At 49.4% G+C, this 15,496-nt stretch overlaps 6 protein-coding genes across 7 annotated transcripts; 4 read left to right on the forward strand and 2 right to left on the reverse strand.

The window, feature by feature from the left end:
• Positions 1-2,819: 2,819 nt before the first annotated feature.
• On the forward strand, positions 2,820-4,219 carry LOC144711260 (uncharacterized). The gene is made up of 3 exons (XM_078585210.1): positions 2,820-3,662; positions 3,734-3,932; positions 4,002-4,219. Exons 1-2 carry the CDS (start codon positions 3,116-3,118, stop codon positions 3,904-3,906), a joined length of 720 nt encoding a protein of 239 aa, XP_078441336.1. The 5' UTR covers positions 2,820-3,115; the 3' UTR covers positions 3,907-3,932; positions 4,002-4,219.
• A 203-nt stretch (positions 4,220-4,422) lies between these two features.
• Positions 4,423-5,182, reverse strand: LOC144711266 (protein LITTLE ZIPPER 4-like). The gene has a single exon (XM_078585216.1). It carries the CDS (start codon positions 4,726-4,728, stop codon positions 4,495-4,497), a length of 234 nt encoding a protein of 77 aa, XP_078441342.1. The 5' UTR covers positions 4,729-5,182; the 3' UTR covers positions 4,423-4,494.
• Positions 5,183-5,796: 614 nt separating this feature from the next.
• LOC144711265 (zinc finger A20 and AN1 domain-containing stress-associated protein 5-like) lies at positions 5,797-6,906 on the reverse strand. Of its 2 annotated transcripts, none has more exons than XM_078585213.1 (2): positions 6,746-6,906; positions 5,797-6,407 (listed from the first exon to the last, which is right to left on the reverse strand). In XM_078585213.1, the coding sequence occupies exon 2, from the start codon at positions 6,405-6,407 to the stop codon at positions 5,937-5,939; it is 471 nt and encodes a 156-aa protein (XP_078441339.1). In that variant the 5' UTR covers positions 6,746-6,906; the 3' UTR covers positions 5,797-5,936. The 2 variants fall into 2 exon arrangements, with proteins under 2 accessions (XP_078441339.1, XP_078441340.1); XM_078585214.1 differs by having other exon boundaries at positions 5,797-6,507; positions 6,746-6,893.
• A 156-nt stretch (positions 6,907-7,062) lies between these two features.
• Positions 7,063-10,444, forward strand: TAF12 (TBP-associated factor 12). The gene is made up of 8 exons (XM_078585207.1): positions 7,063-7,509; positions 7,893-8,048; positions 8,286-8,765; positions 9,531-9,605; positions 9,732-9,810; positions 9,880-9,944; positions 10,041-10,076; positions 10,157-10,444. Exons 1-8 carry the CDS (start codon positions 7,093-7,095, stop codon positions 10,427-10,429), a joined length of 1,581 nt encoding a protein of 526 aa, XP_078441333.1. The 5' UTR covers positions 7,063-7,092; the 3' UTR covers positions 10,430-10,444.
• Positions 10,445-10,541: 97 nt separating this feature from the next.
• LOC144711258 (uncharacterized) lies at positions 10,542-11,795 on the forward strand. Its single transcript, XM_078585208.1, has one exon. It carries the CDS (start codon positions 10,635-10,637, stop codon positions 11,685-11,687), a length of 1,053 nt encoding a protein of 350 aa, XP_078441334.1. The 5' UTR covers positions 10,542-10,634; the 3' UTR covers positions 11,688-11,795.
• A 176-nt stretch (positions 11,796-11,971) lies between these two features.
• Positions 11,972-15,308, forward strand: LOC144711259 (bZIP protein). The gene is made up of 5 exons (XM_078585209.1): positions 11,972-12,328; positions 12,574-13,159; positions 13,437-13,512; positions 13,614-13,740; positions 14,746-15,308. Exons 2-5 carry the CDS (start codon positions 12,606-12,608, stop codon positions 14,910-14,912), a joined length of 924 nt encoding a protein of 307 aa, XP_078441335.1. The 5' UTR covers positions 11,972-12,328; positions 12,574-12,605; the 3' UTR covers positions 14,913-15,308.
• The last annotated feature ends 188 nt before the right edge of the window (positions 15,309-15,496 follow it).

Raw genomic sequence — 15,496 nt, forward strand, 5'->3', positions numbered from 1 at the left:
TCATGGTTGTATAAGTGATCTAATGACCTGAGGCACTAAGAATATCTCGTGGATGGACGACTATGTTTTTGATGTAGCTCATAAGCCCATTTTCTAAAGCCCATTAGCAACTTGTGGCCTAAGGAGAAGGTTCTTCTAGAATTGACAAGATCTGTAGAAAATTACCAAGAACACCTCAAAAGCCTCTGACAGATTTTCTCTGACAGGATCCTCTAACATATTTTTCTCTCACAAGATGGTCTAACAGATTTTCTCTAATAGGATCCTTTGACAGATTTTCTCTGATAAGATTTATTAGCAGATTCATCTCTGTTACATTCTTCTCTTGCGAGGATCTCTGCTCTAACTTTTAAGAGCTGCATATCTTCTATTTTGTCACATCAATATCTTCTTGAGCAACACAAATATCTCTTGATATCTGCAGGATATGTCTGTTCAGGTCTGCCATGCTGCTTATCCTTTTTTTTAGCTTGTCAAAATTATTTTTCTCCATGTTTTGACTTGTCATTTCATGGTTACAATCATTATGGATGACCCTGCACTTGTTGTAGCCTATATAAGGGCCCTATGTACCCTTGAAGAATTATTATTGAAGTCTATGATTTTGTTGAAACTGTTGTCTATCCCATATGAGTGTTCTCTTTGCTAGAGAGTACTTTAGTGTATATGGATGCAAACACAACCCCTTATGGACTCAAGGGTTGAAGAAGCTAGTTCTGTGGATTCAGGAATTTGCTCCTTCAAGTAGTGCAAGACTTGTGGATTCAAGTCCTCCTCCTACACTATTTCTGTGCTAAGGTTGTGTTAGTCTTGACTACGACTTACGAGTATCATATCATGGGATTCAAACATGGTTGTACGGTAAAGATGGGATCATTCACCCTAATTATAAGAGGAGATTGATTCATGGAAGATGATGCATCCAAATCCCTGGCCAAGGTTGTAAGTTTTGGGTTCTAGAGGCCTTGACATGTATGAATAAACGAAAATATTCCGTAGCGGAAGACATGAACGGAATCGAACAACATCATTAAAAATATTAAACGAATTAGCTTTACATGGTTCACATCCGTGATTTCTTGGATCCTGGAGTGAGCAGAGTCGAGCTACTCAAATGTGCAGCCTCTAGATGTATCCACGTGATCCTCGGCACGTCGAATCTCCTCCTCATTGATGAGCCCTGTTCTTTCTCCGTTGTCAACGTTATGTCGTCTCGATCGCATCGGGGTTGGAGAGGGGCATAGGGAGAAGGGAGAAGAAGGGAAAAGGCCCCTGAACAATTCTGACTTGGGTGAATTTATTTTAGGGCCTTCCCCTATTTATACTAACTGTGTATTTTTCTTAAACCCCTAAAACTTAAGTACATCTTCCGACGTCCAAAAGATCATTTGCGTGTGACCCTTAAGGCCCATGTATCAGTCTAGTTAACGAGTCCAGCGGCCCAATAACCTTTATTGGCCTTCCAAAATTATTAATCATATCAACATATAAAATACTCAATATTTTATAGAGCATGAGGTGTAGCTTGACACTCCATGGTCTGGAAACTTAACCTATCGATTGAGTAAAATTGATCATCTATTAATTAATCTACATGTTGATATAGTAAATAATAAGGTTGGTCAATAAATGTTATTGGGCCTTAATGTTATGAACTAGAGCAATAAATGGGCCTAGAGGGTCAAATGCATAAGACAAAAAAGATGTTGGAAAATATACTTTATTTTCAAGTGTTTTTATAAAAAATCTTAAATAAGTATAAATACGTGTGGGCACCTAAAGGGCAAGCCAGATCTGGGTGACCCCTTCTTTCTATAGTTTCTCCATTCATTCCTCAGGCATGTTTGATGGTGAGAATAAACACAAGATCTTCAAGAAGTAGTGAACTAGAAGGGGAGATCCAACAACCTGCTTGTCTAGTGGACACCATAGGAGGTCAAGCCATTGATTGGCTTGAAGAAGTTCTCCTTAGAAGCAAGTCAAGGGTTGAAAAAGTTTCTGACAAGGTACTTATTCTATTAGATGTTTTATAGATCACTTATGAAATACTCATTTAATAACCACAACCATCAATGACGATAGTGGAGGCGGTCATCATCATTGATCATAGTCTTAGTCATCTTCCTTGTTTTTTATGGTTATCATTCTCAATGACGATAATTGTTATCTTCATCAACGATAGTGTTCATCCCCATAGATGACAGTCACCTTTCTTGGCAACAACAATTTCTTTCCTCATCAACATTAGTAGTCATCTTCGTCGACAACCCATCATCATCCACGCTGACTTCTTATCCTGATGTTGTCTACCATCATCATTGTCGCCATGGACAAAAAATATCCTTGACAATAGTTGTCACTCATCGTCATCGAGGTCGACAGTAAGGGTCGTCATTTATCCATGACAACCATCACCGCCATGACTGAGGGTATTCGTCGTCAGTGATTGTAGTCACCTTCGTCAATGATAGTCATCATCCTCATCGCCAATGGCAGCCGTGGTCATCATCAGCAAAGCTTTCCTGTTTGATGACACTTTTGTCAATGATGTCAGTCCACAAAATTTCCAGTCATTTTTTATGGTCGTCATAGTGAAAGTTGTCATCATACACACATTGTAGAGGGCTTACGTTTAGATCTTAATACATGAAATACAATGTAGAATATATATCTGACAACAGTAATAATCCAACGTAAACTTTTTTCTGATTTTTTCCGTCATGTCATCCGTCCATCGGTTCAAACGATGACGGGTGACGGACCGTCATCCGTCGTACAAGATGAGAGAGAGAGAGAGGAAGTAAAGAAACGGGGATAATTTCGTTGCCCGGGCCGATAGGGGAATTGAGAAGGAAGATCCCGACGAACGAGAAGACACCTTCGGCCTCCGCCTCGGGGGGAGGGGGAAATTTTCCGGTAATTTCATCGTTGCTTCTTTCAGGGCGATCTGTGGTTCGTCATCTCGGTTCTACGATTTGCGCTGCAGATCTAGATTTCCCCCCTTCCTCCATTCCACCGATCCGAGGAGATCCGTAAACCGAGGATTTCCCCAATTTTTTCCTCCCAACGCTGTTCGGCAGATCGAATCCCTTCTCCAGATCGCCCATCATCGAGGATGGGGGAGGTGGGGCTGTCGACGCTGATCGGATTGAAGGCGGCGGTTCTGTTCTCGGCGTTCCTCCTCGCCCGAAACTCCGGCGTAGCACCCATCTCTCCAATCCTTCTGCACGCGTCTCTCGTTTCCTTTCTGGTGGCCGTCGCGTCGCACCCGTCCATCAATCTTCCTCTTCTGCTCGGCAAGCGCGCGGACGGCAGCTTCCCGATCTGGTCAGCCGCGCTCTTCGCTCCCTACCTCGCCTTCATCCGCCTCTTCGTGGTCCTGAGGAGGATGAGAAGCGGAGAACCAGCCTACACCCAAGTCTCCGAAGGGCTCTACGTGGGCGCGTGGCCGTCGTCCACGTCTCACCTTCCACCGGGCGACCCGGCGGTGGTGGACTGCACCTGCGAGCTTCCCAGAACTGCCGCGACGTCGCAGAACGCGTACCTCTGCGTGGCCACCTGGGACACGCGCGCGCCGCTGCCGGCCGAGATCGCGTCCGCGGTCCGATGGGCGCGCCGGCAACGAGCCCAGAGCAAGCCCGTGTTCGTCCACTGCGCTTTCGGTGCGCCATCTGCCTTCCTTCCTTGGTGCTACTGACGGGCCGAGCCCTGACTCGGTTGGCTGCAATCGCAGGGCACGGGCGGAGCGTGTGCGTGATGTGCGCGCTGCTGGTGGCGCTGGGCCGCGCCGAGGACTGGAAGGCGGCGGAGAAGATGATCAAAGAGCGCCGACCCTTCATCCGGATGAATTCTCTCCACCGCCGGCGCTTAGAACAGTGGTCTAAACATCTTGTTTCCCCCCGTTAATTAATCTCTCCCCGGTCGACTCGGTGGTAAATTTTCTAACCCTTCACGTTCTCTCTTCATTCATCGGAGACACCTTCCTGACGAGGATTCCGTAGGTGACGTCATTCACCCTCGATAGCGTTGACTACTTGCGAATGCGGGTGACGTGGAGAAATCTGATCACACACAGGTACCCTGGCGGTAGATCTTGCGGAACAATCTTCGCAGTACCAGGTAACTTTTGCTGGTACCAAAGTATCTCGACTGTTCGAGACCAGGTATAATATATAGCGAAAACAATATTTGATAATCATAATTTCCGGGTTCCCATTCCTGTGTTGCGATCTAGCATAACGGATCAACGCGGCAGTTTAAACAGTAAGAGTCAGATATCGAGGGTGTTGGTCTGGCGTTCATTCGGAGTACATAGCATGGCTGCGACGGATCAAGCGGGGGGAGGGGGGATTAAGAGGGGGGTGGGGGGGAGAAAGAATCGTCTTCTTCTAGGGGACTTCGAGTTGCGGCGTATACACAGACTAGGCTGCAACCGATGGTTTTCGACAAAAGTGATCAAGAGAAAAGAGGGGTAGAGGGAGGGAGAAGGCAAAGTCAGGGCTTGGCGGCGGCGGCCTCCTTGAGCGCGGCGGGGAGCGGGCTGGTCTCCGGCGGGGGGGCGGTCTTGGTGGGAGAGTGGGCTTGGCTGGCCATGGCGAGCCGCTGCTTGAGCTCGGTGAGCAGGGCCTGGTTCTCCTGGTTCAGCAGCGCCGCCTTCTTCCTCAGCCGCTCGTTCTCCTTGATGATGAAGCAGTTCTGCAGGTACAGCTTCGAGTTGAGCCTCTCCATGGCGTCAAGTTTTCTCCTTTTCTCTCTCTCTCTCTCTTGCTAGCCTCGGCGGAAGAAGATGGAGCAAGGAGTCGGGTCAATTTTTGAAGGGGAGGAGCACGGGTGCATTGGCAGGGGAGGGGTGGTCGGATTATATAGCGTAAGAGGCCGAGCGGAGAGAGAGGATTTAATGATCATGATGAATGATGACGAAGAGGATTTAAGGCCTGGAGAAGAGATCGAAGAGGAGAGCGAGGGGGGAGGGGATGTGATGGCGACACGTGAATAACCCCGAGTCTTCCCCCTCCCTCTCCCCTCATCATCATCATCATCTCCGATGCATCTCTCTCTCTCCATCTGGGTCGGAGGGAGGAGGCTGGAAATGGAGGAAATCGGGGTGATGATGAGTTGGGAGGGGGCCAAGATTCGCAATGATGGCTCGGCGCGCCATCATCATCACCCCTCTCCCCCCACCATCGATGGTATTTTGTTCTTCTCACGCGCACAAAGTCACATACATACATACGCATTACAATACCCAAATTTATTGGTCGCGCATCTCTTAATAAGTAATAACCCCTCGTCCCCCCCCGGCCTGCGCCATGATTGCTGCTCTCCCCCCTCCACCCCTTGCTTCTTCTCGAAAGAAAGCTCAAAGCTCCTCCCTTTGAATCTTTGATAGTTGTCTCTCTCTCGCTATCTCGCTATCTCGCTCTCTCTCTTCCCACGGCGGTGGGAGATGAAACGAACAGGCGGCAGTGACATGGGCATGACGGAGATTCGCGGGCGCGCAGGAAGAACATTCGAGTGCGCCCGATCCCATTTTGACTCGCTGGCCCTGTCAAAAGCCGCTGCCGCCGCCGTGGTTTTTTCTTCGTCCGGCCTAGCCACGCCGTACGCCATACTCTCTCTCTGTATCTTTCTCCAGATCCCTCTCAGTTCGTCCCCTCGCCACACCCAGTACGTCCCTTCGTCCGATCGCCGATCATGATTCATGACATGGGTCCACGCGCGACCTCCGACCCTCTTCGCGTTTTCGAATATCTCGCGCCAGGTCGCTCTTACTTTCTTCTTCTTTCCGCTCGATCGGACAGAAAACGGACAGTTTGCATTCATCGATGAAACGACACATCATGAGTAGGAGGAGAAAGAAGAACAAGAAGAGGTAAGAAAAGGAGGAGATTTGGAGAGTAATATGATGGAGAAGAGGGAAGCTCGTCGATCATGGTTCAGATCTTGTCGAGGAGCTTGTCGGACTTGATCACGGGGTTGGCCTTGGCGATGGCGTCCCGGCCGGAGGACTTGAAGTCGAACTCGCAGCTGTGCTGCTCGGGATACCTGTGCGAGCCGCAGAAGACTAGCCCGCACCGGCACTTGAACCCCGCCAGCCCGACCCGCTTAGAACAAGCCGTGCACCGGCCCGGCTTCTTCGCCGGGAGGGTGACGGCGGCGGCGTCGGCGAGCGGCGCCGCCGTCGAAGAAGGCTCCCCCATTGGCTGGGGCGCCGGGGGCGCGGCGGCGGGCGGCGGAAGAAGAGGGGACTTCTCTATCTTGGCGGCGGCGTCTTGCTCGGCCTTCATCCAGTGGTTGCGGTAGCACTTGGAGCAGAAGCCCATGGTGGAGGAGCTGCCGAAAAAGCCGCAGTTGTTCGCGCAGAGGCGGGGGCACTCCTGCGCGGATTGGCACTGCTCTTCCGCCATCTGCGAATCCCAAGGAACACTCAGCCCGCAGAATTCCCCAATTTCTCGATGAAGACGACCATCATCAATATTCTATAGGTAAAAATCTCTCAAGAAACATCTGAAACAGGAAAAAAAAAAAGGGACAGAGCATCCCTCGCCGCTTTATCAAATCAGCCATCTCTCCTCTCCTCCATCATGGACGCGGAGAGAGATCGGATCAGACGACGACGTGCGTAAGAAAAAATCAGCGATTCGAACCCAGGAATTCGCGTAAAGAACCCGCAGACTCTCGAGTTCCGCCCCAATCAAGCGAAAGGAGCAAGATTTCTACCGCTCAACGGAGAGAGAAATCGCACCTGGATGGATGCCGGTACGCCGAGGACGGGTGTTCTTTGATCGAATCGCGCGCAGGCGGAGAGCTCCTTGACCGAACCTCGATCCCCCACGCGGAGGAGGCGACTCTTGCGACGAAGAACAAGCCTTGCTTGGGGAGCAAGAATAAGAGAGACGAGGAGCTGCTTTTTATTTTAGGTGCAAGGAAAATCTAAAAAATGGAAATTTCGGAAATTACGGTCGCTAATAAATAAAAATATATTCTAAAAATAATTTTGAGGCGGTTTGGGCCCGTCAAGTGCCGGCCCACGTGCCATTCTAACACTGTCGGGCCCTCCCAACGGGGACCGAAGAAACGCTGCTTTCCGCGATGGACTTCGCCGACACGTCGACGGCGGCGCCGCCGCCCTCACCGTCGAAGGCGGCGGCGGAGATCGAGAAGCTTCCACTCCAATCGAACGCTCCGGCGGAGTCGGCGGCGGCGTCTTCCGGTCCCGCCACCGCGCCGCCGTTGCAGCAGCTCCATCCGCGGCCGCCGCAGCCGGCGCGGCCCTCGCAATTTCCGGCCGCTGCTTCTGCATCTTCCTCGTCGGCGTCGTCGTCCTCTTCGGCCTCGCCTTCGCTGCAGAGGGGCGGGGTGGCGATTGGAGTCCCCGCCACGCTCCACCATCAAAGGGCCCCGCAGCAGACTTCCGTGCCCTTCTCCTCGTTCAGCCAAACTTACAACGGGTTGCCTCGTAGCTCTGTAGGCATGCCATCTCAGGGAGGCCCCAACGCCAGTGCGCAGGTATGCTTGTTCCAATATCATTGCTCTCACTCTATGAATCTCCCTCGAATCCTTTTCATTTTCAGTGGTGTATGGAAATTGAAGGAATCTGGTTTTTATTTTGCTCTCCTTTCGCTTTAATCCTTTTCAGTTTTTTTCAGTTTCTTTGCTGTGTATGTTTAGTTGCGCTTTATTCAAGCAATTTACTTAGTGGAGTTTGGGGCTCCTGTTGTGCATTTCTTGCCCAACTTTCTGCGTCGATTGTGAGACGAAGTTGTTCATCTGAGGATTACAAACGAACGAGGGAGAATCAGCGATTTGTGTCATTTATTTTTGAGATCAATGATTTTTTGGCCGGCTTATTGCATTTGTGAGTTTATCAATCGTTCTTTTTGTCCTTTAAGGTGAGACCAACAGCTCAAATGAATCAGAACCTTAGCATGGGTGCTCAGAATTCTACCATGCGACCGGGTGGGATGCCTGGGAATCTTCAGCAAAGATCCGTACAACCTTCTCTAAGAGTTGCCTCTCCATCAAGTATGCAGTCTACTCCTACGCAAGTAAGTTCACGCGCTAAATTTTTTCTGAATCTGTTTCTGTACACTAACCGAATTAAACCCCATTTTATTGACACTAAGAGCTGGTTCAAATGTTTTACTCTTGGTGGCTCGTGTCATTGATAAATTAACTTCAGTTTTTAACCTCGACGAATAAGATTCGAAAATAATATTAGCTTTCAGGTTCTTCACCCATTCTGTGATACTTTTCAAGAGTAACCCATTTTTTTTGTTCTCCAGAAATTTCAGTCTGGTTCAATCAGAGGCCCATCCCTGTCTTCTCCCATCTCCCCGTTGCCAAGTCAGCCCCAAAGTTCTCAGCCACATCAGCAGCCATGGTTGACAGCTCAGGGACGGCCGCCCGGTGCGGGTTCTTTGGCTTCTACCCTTTCATATAGGGCACCAAGTAGGCCACCCTTGGCCCAGCCTAGACCGCAACAGTCTTCCATGCCAACTTCCCATATCCCACAGTCGATCTCAGTTCAACAGCCACAACAGAATCACAAGCCGCCACAGTTACTGCAACAACCGTCTTTGCCAAAAGTCCAGCAATCTGTGTATCAACCGCAGCAGGTTAAAATTCAAAAGACCATGGTCCCGGCATCTGCACTATCTGGAGCCACCCAGCCTGGGTTCTTCCCTCAAACAGCAGGGACAGATGAGGATGAATTCTGTACTCACGTCATTAGCAAAAGGACTATACGTGATTTAGTTGCACAGGTGAGCTAAGTTACTCCTTTGAGTTTTTGATTTGGAGAGTCATTTTCTTAGCTCTCGGTAAGGTTAATAAGCTTTGTCTTTTCATTTCTTAGATTTTGGTCTATGTTCATCCCCGTTTTTAATTCATGAGCAAACAAGCTTTGGCTATCGGCGTTACTTTGTTAGTTTTTGGCCGTTTGGAGCCCTCTCAATCTCTCTCTCTCTCTATCTATTTCTCTCGCTCACCCCCAGAGGCATCTGCCCCTAGTCCATTTTATAATCGCATTTGATGTCTTTCAATGTCGTCAACTGGCTATCCCTCTATTTCTTTAATCTCATTGATATCTTATGACATCAACTTTTGCTGCACCTCTCCAATGCTCGTGTAATTTGTTGGAACTTTTGAATTCGGTTTCTGTACCTTTCTGTTTCCGATGAAAACATGTGTGTTTACACTAGTTCCATCATACGGGTTCAATGTGACAGGATCGAAGCATGTGTTCCACGAATATCATGTTTCTTTTCGAAACAGCATCCGAAAATTGATAGCTTCGCCTTGTATAGTTAAGACACTGAGAACTTTGATCACTGTTCTGTGAACTTTCCAGATTAGATTTTTCTTAAAACTCAAATTTTCATCTATGATATGAGGTTAAAATACTCATGCATGCATTCCAGCTATCATGACTAGAAGTTTTGCGTTCCTCGTAATTTTCTCATCTGCTGCTATAGTCTACTCAAGGGAACGATGCTATCGATGACGCCTATTTTTCGGACCCTTTGTAGATTGATCCCTCCGAAAGACTAGATCCGGAAGTTGAAGATATCCTCGTCGAGGTTGCTGAGGACTTTGTGGAATCTGTGAGTCCTTCCGCCCTCCAGTGAACATTTAATTGGTTTCGGATAATACTATTTTTTCAACTCTGCAAGGAACTATAAGGACATTGCTCTATAATTAATTATCATAAATGTTGTGATTCTCTGCAGATTACTACTTTCGGATGCTCTCTTGCGAAGCATCGCAAGTCAGCGACTCTGGAGGCAAAGGACATCCTTCTGCACTTGGGTACGCGACTTTGACCCAAAGCTCAGGTGCCCAATTCACTGCTTTGAGTTTGAAATACATGTCCCGCAGAAAGGAACTGGAACATGACGATTCCTGGCTTCGGCGGGGATGAAATCAAGTGCTTCAAGAAACCGGTCTGCCGCCGACGACTTTCGCTTACCCAATAACTTAATTATTTATGTTTAAAATTCTTTTTCATCAGCTAACTTGCAATTTTCTTCTCCTTCTAGCTCACCAATGACGTTCACAAGGAGAGGTTGTCTCTGGTAATTAATTTCCAATCCTTCCCCTTCTTCTTTCCGTGCATTTTCTTAATTAATTAAGCTAAGCAGCCGCCATGGTGCAGGTACGGAAGTCAATGGCGGCAGCCACGGAGCCCAAGAACTTCGCCGGCGGCGCCGCTTCCTCCGCCCACGGCAAGAGCCATGGGCCCAAGCCCGCGCCACCCCCGCTCGGGTCTCCCAAGCTTGCCTGCCCCTTCCCCCCCCCCCCCCCTGCTCGTCCTGTTAAAATACTATTCTTTACTGGCAGCAATCAAGTAGAAAGTTTCGGAAATCATTCGCATTATCCCAAATGTTTTGCAAATTTGAAATTGCAAGTACAGAGAGAGAGAGGATAATTATTTAGGGATTTTTTACGAGACCCGTGGGACCCGCGTTTACTCGACCGTTGCAATTCAAATTTCCAAGGGCCTCTGACGGCGCTACCACCGTGTGACAGAGCGACGCTCCTCTCTCTCCTCCCATTTCCCCTGATCTCAAACACAACTCACGACATACAGAGCGCAGAGAGATTGGGATAGAGACTGATAGAGAGAGATAGAAATGGGGTGCGTCTCGTCGAAGATGGCGGTGGAGGATCTCCGAAAGGAGAAGGAAGAGGAAGCGCATCTCCCCAACCACGTGGTTTCCTTGACCTCCAGCACCTACGGCCTGCTCAAGCTCGACCCAGAGGAAACGCATCTCCCAAAGCCCGCCGACAGAAGCTTCCGGAGCGCGGCGGCTCGGTCGGCCGGCGGCACATCGCTCCGCCGCCTCGCCGCCTCCCCGGCGGAGTCCCCGGACACCATCATCGACGCCTGGGAGCTCATGGAAGATCTCGACGACGCCGCAGCAGAGGAGAAGGACATACCCCCCGCCGCCGCCGCCGCCGCCGCGGAGAAGGAGAACCGCGGCGGAGCGCCGCCGGAGAAGGCGGCGGAGCCGGACCCCTGCCGGATCCTCAGGCCGGTCGGCAACAGGCCGGCGTCGGCGAGCCCGAAATCTTGCCCGCCCAGCAAGTCCCCTCCCACTCCGACCCGGAAGAAGATCCGAAGCCCGCTGTTCGAGCCCGAGCTGGTGGCCTTCTTCGAGAAGGAGCACTGCGAGGAGGCGGCGCAGATCAAGAAGGTGATCTCGGTCTCTTCCACTCCGCGGCGGCGGAGCGGCGGCGAGGCGGCGGCGGCGGTGCTGTACACGACGACGCTGCGGGGGATAAGGAAGACCTTCGACGACTGCAACGAGGTGAGGGCGGCGGTGGAGGCCCACGGCGTGCGGATCGTGGAGAAGGACGTGTCGATGGACGGCGGGTTCAGGGAGGAGCTGCGGCGGTTGACGGGGCGGAGGGAGGTGAGGGTGCCGGCGCTGTTCGTGAGGGGGAGGCTGGTCGGCGGCGCGGAGGAGGTGATGAAGATGGAGGAGGAGGGAAGGCTGGCCAAACTGCTGGCCGGGATACCGCGGGCCGCGCCGGGCTGGTGCGACGGCTGCGGCGGGATGCGGTTCGTGCTGTGCATGGACTGCAGCGGCAGCCGCAAGCGCTTCGACGATAAGGAGAAGAAGTCGCTGCGCTGCGAAGAGTGCAACGAGAACGGCTTGATTCTCTGCCCCCTCTGCGGATGAACGCGCTCTGCTCTCTCTATCTCTCTCTCTCCTCCCCCCGCACTTGGTCTTTCGTTGCTTTCATCGTTTTCCCCCTACCAACGCGATGAGTTGGCCTGCCTTGCCATATATCTCTCCTACCTGAGGAATGAGGAAAGGGGGGAGAGAGACCCGTCGAGTGGAAGAGAGTCAGGGAGAGAGAAGGGCGCGGACCCATGAGAGGAAGATCGTCGGGAAGAGAGAAGGGCACTGACCCACGAGAGAGAAAAAGAGTCGGGGAGAGGGAAGAGCAGTGACCCATGAGAGAAATAGAGTCAGGGAGAGAGAGAGAAGGGCAGTGACCCATGAGAGAAAAAGAGTCAGGGAGAGAGAGAGAAGGGCAGTGCCCCATGAGGGAAAAAGAACCAGGGAGAGAGAACGAGCACTGACCCATGAGAGAGAGAGAGCTAAAAATGGCGCCTTTTTTTTGGAGTGGGTTTCTTGGGATGGGCCGGGTTGGGTGAGGTCCAGCGGTGCATTTTCCCGGAGCGGGGTTGCAAGACTCTCGAGCGCGCGCAGGCCAACTCGGCCCTTTCGTACCAAGGACGACAGCCGCCCCTCCAAATCCTCACTCCTCCTCGCCGCTCCTCCCTTCGTCCCCTCCGCCCTCTCCGCCATCTCGGGTAACTCCTCCTCTTCAATCTTTCTTGAAACCCTCTCCCGTTTTTCCCGTTCTTTCTGATTCTTTCTTCTTCGCGCATCTCTTGAATCGATATTGCACGCTCGCCATCGTTCCGCATGGCCGGTTCTTTATTCTGTTTTCCATTCCAGTGGCGTGGCTATTTCTTCCCCGATTAGGTTTCCCGGCGATTTCCCCGGAATCCCGATAAATGTGAATCGATTCATGCGGGTATATTTTCGTTTGCAGCTTCGTTTTTCAATGACAGACTGAAGCGAGCCATGTCGCGGCGCCCGCCTCGCTGCCCCTTTCAGAACAAGGCGGCGTTCAGTCGGGCGGCAGATGTCAATCTCTTCGAGGGAGGCGCGAAGCTCCACAGATACCCATCGCAGGAATCGTACTTCGACGAGCAGCCGTTGTGGGTCGATGATCTCTTGGGTGAATCGGAGATGAGTCCCAGAGGGGCTCTCCGGCGTGCCGCCAGCGATCCCGTCGCCATCTTGGACGCCATATCGAATGGATTCCGTGAAGCGGATTCAAATCAAGCCGATGGATTGAGCTGCAGATTAGCAGAAGATTTCCACGACTCTGAAGAAGTCCGAGATGGGTTTGAGGGGAGCTGCGTTTATGGGCCCAACTCTCCCAGGCACAAGTTGAATCTCAGCCAATCGGAGAGCGCCATTGTCTCTGCTCTCTGGGAAAACGTCCCGCAGTTCCCTTTCCAGTGCGCTGGTTCGATTGTCCCCGGAGTCGCAGAGGTCAACCACCCCGCTCAATCCTTCGGGAACCCTCCACTTCCAACTGGCGATTTTGCTGCTGAAAGGGCGTCTAGGAGGTAGACACCACTTCCCTTTGATTCTTGTTTTTCAGTGATGAATTTTGGGTGTATGGTTTAACGAGCACTGATTTTTGGTTAAAAGAATAACGAGCACTGATTTTATTCAGGATTTACATGCGCATCTCTTCGTTGTCATCTTCGTTGATCATTTTTTCTGTATAAGCTAATTATACGAAGGGCTCTCGCTTTTTTGCTAATTACATAACGATGAAATTCGAGTGTTATTTATTTTATGATTCAGTTCCTAAGATAGATCTGGGTTTTTATGCCGCAGACACTACGGGCAGCGATCAAGGGTGCGCAAGCTCCAATACATTGCCGAGCTGGAAAGAACCGTGAGCGTGTTCCAAGTGCGTGATTCCTTTTTTTGTTCATTTGAAACTCATAGTGGTTTACATGCTTTTTAGTTTCTTATATATTTTTTTTTAAAATCTCTCTACTGCTCGAGTAGACTTTAGAAGCAGATCTGGCAGCCAAGGTTGCGTCACTTTTCCAGCGGCGGGCAGTACTCTACGAAGAAAACAATTCCTTGAAGCAGAGAATTGCGAGTCTAAGAAAGGAGAAAATGATCAAGGATGGTCAGTTTCCTTATTTTCTCCGTTCTTTCAAGAGTCGTCAATTAGTAAAAGGTTTTATTGTTTTCGTTCTTTCATCAAACAAATGAACTGTAATCGTTTCTACCTACTTTTTAGAGTCATCGAACGCTTTGTCGCTTTTGGTGGGTCATTGCTGTCGCATTGGCATTTATGTATACTTTGTCTTATCCATGTACTAGTTTTTTTTCCTTTTCGAATAATGTGTGTGGTAATGTCTTCGGTATAATCTTTTATCGTTTGTGAGAAAGATTACTTTCTTTTCTGTTTTTGGGCGTCCTCATCGTTGCATTCCATCTTATCCTCTTTGTTTTTCTTCTCAACTCGTCGTTAATCTTCTTATTTTGATAGTTGTTTTTTAAAATTCTCATCATGGCGGTGTACTCATTGTCTGTTCGTTTTTCTTCTTGGAAGATTATCTAGGGTTTCTTTTTCTCCTTCGTGTGCTCACCAACGTGATGACTATGCCATCCTCTCTTTCTTTCCCGAAACTAATGAACACCGTCTTACTTAAATGTTGCCGTATAGTCGCGGAGCTCATTATTATATTATGTTCATCGACTGGGTTACCTTTAATATCATTAATGATTTCTCTGCTACTTTCATGATGGTGTGTACGGTCTTATTTTTCTTTTTTTGCAAGATTAGGGAAACGTCTAGCTTTTAATGTGGATCTCATGGCCGTCCTCGAAATGACTTGTCCGTTGTCCTTTTAATTAAAAAAACCTTTTGGCTATTGTCCTCTTTTCAAATGGGGTTCATTATATTATGTTCTCTTCGGATTTTTACGCATTTTCCATGTGATCTTTTGTTCGCAATCGCTTAAAGTGGTTCGCCCCAGATGAGCGTCATGAGAGTATTCTTTCTTGTCCATCAACTTTTTGTTGGTGATGCATATGTATGCTTTTTGCTCGGTTTTGTATTTCGCCGTTAAACTAGTAAAAGCATTTTTGGTGAAATTGGGTGCCATAATTATTTATAATTGCCCAGGACAACATCAATTCCTGAAAAACGAGCTGAAGAGGATGAAGGCAGCGGTGGGGCACCACAGGAAGACCAAGAGCACCTCGTCCTTCCAGATGGATTCCATTGAGAGGGTCTCTTTGGATGCTGCCACGTGGCAGTCTCTAGACATGGCCAAGCTCAGCCTGGGCTGACGTGGAGAGCCACAGGACTCCATACCTAGTTAACACAGAAGATGCTCGCTAGCTGGGCCATCATGCACATCATTCATCCATCAAACCATGCACCCATTCACCGACCCATCCATCCATCCATCCATCCAACAAACCATATAACCATCCATCCATCCATCCATCCAACAAACCATATAACCATCCATTCATCCATCCAACCATCCATCCATGCTGTAGAAGGATAGTCGATTTACTCTCTAACCCCTATGATAGAATGAGTCCTTAACTTTCTCCCCATTTTGGATGCCGCATAGATACCATGTCGTTGGAAAGGTTCTAGTCTCCGATTTGGAGAACTGCTCTTTTTGGGCCTCTAATGGCATATTTTGAATGCTGCGTACTGCATCTCTCTCTCTCTCTCTCTAGATATCTCTCTCTAATGGTTAATATCTTAAATACAATGTAATCATTCTCTCATTTGTCTTGAACTCAATTGTCAGTATTAAGTCGAGATGGATTTGAAAAGACTGAAGAATGATTCAAAATTTTGACCCAAATTAGGTTACCATGTCATTTATTTTCGCCCATTTCCGTCCTTTAATTAC

This window comes from Wolffia australiana, chromosome 13, assembly GCF_029677425.1.
Source record: "Wolffia australiana isolate 7733 chromosome 13, ASM2967742v1".
Lineage (NCBI taxonomy): Eukaryota > Viridiplantae > Streptophyta > Magnoliopsida > Alismatales > Araceae > Wolffia > Wolffia australiana.

Coding starts and splice junctions, on each gene's coding strand:
- LOC144711258 (XM_078585208.1), top strand. CDS start 10,635: ATGGGGTGCGTCTCGTCGAAGATGGCGGTGGAGGATCTCCGAAAGGAG.
- LOC144711260 (XM_078585210.1), top strand. CDS start 3,116: ATGGGGGAGGTGGGGCTGTCGACGCTGATCGGATTGAAGGCGGCGGTT. Junction 3,663..3,733: donor GTTCGTCCACTGCGCTTTCG/GTGCGCCATCTG, acceptor CTGCAATCGCAG/GGCACGGGCGGAGCGTGTGC.
- LOC144711265 (XM_078585213.1), bottom strand. CDS start 6,407: ATGGCGGAAGAGCAGTGCCAATCCGCGCAGGAGTGCCCCCGCCTCTGC.
- TAF12 (XM_078585207.1), top strand. CDS start 7,093: ATGGACTTCGCCGACACGTCGACGGCGGCGCCGCCGCCCTCACCGTCG. Junction 7,510..7,892: donor GCCCCAACGCCAGTGCGCAG/GTATGCTTGTTC, acceptor TTGTCCTTTAAG/GTGAGACCAACAGCTCAAAT. Junction 8,049..8,285: donor TGCAGTCTACTCCTACGCAA/GTAAGTTCACGC, acceptor TTTGTTCTCCAG/AAATTTCAGTCTGGTTCAAT.
- LOC144711259 (XM_078585209.1), top strand. CDS start 12,606: ATGTCGCGGCGCCCGCCTCGCTGCCCCTTTCAGAACAAGGCGGCGTTC. Junction 13,513..13,613: donor GAACCGTGAGCGTGTTCCAA/GTGCGTGATTCC, acceptor CTGCTCGAGTAG/ACTTTAGAAGCAGATCTGGC. Junction 13,741..14,745: donor GGAGAAAATGATCAAGGATG/GTCAGTTTCCTT, acceptor ATAATTGCCCAG/GACAACATCAATTCCTGAAA.
- LOC144711266 (XM_078585216.1), bottom strand. CDS start 4,728: ATGGAGAGGCTCAACTCGAAGCTGTACCTGCAGAACTGCTTCATCATC.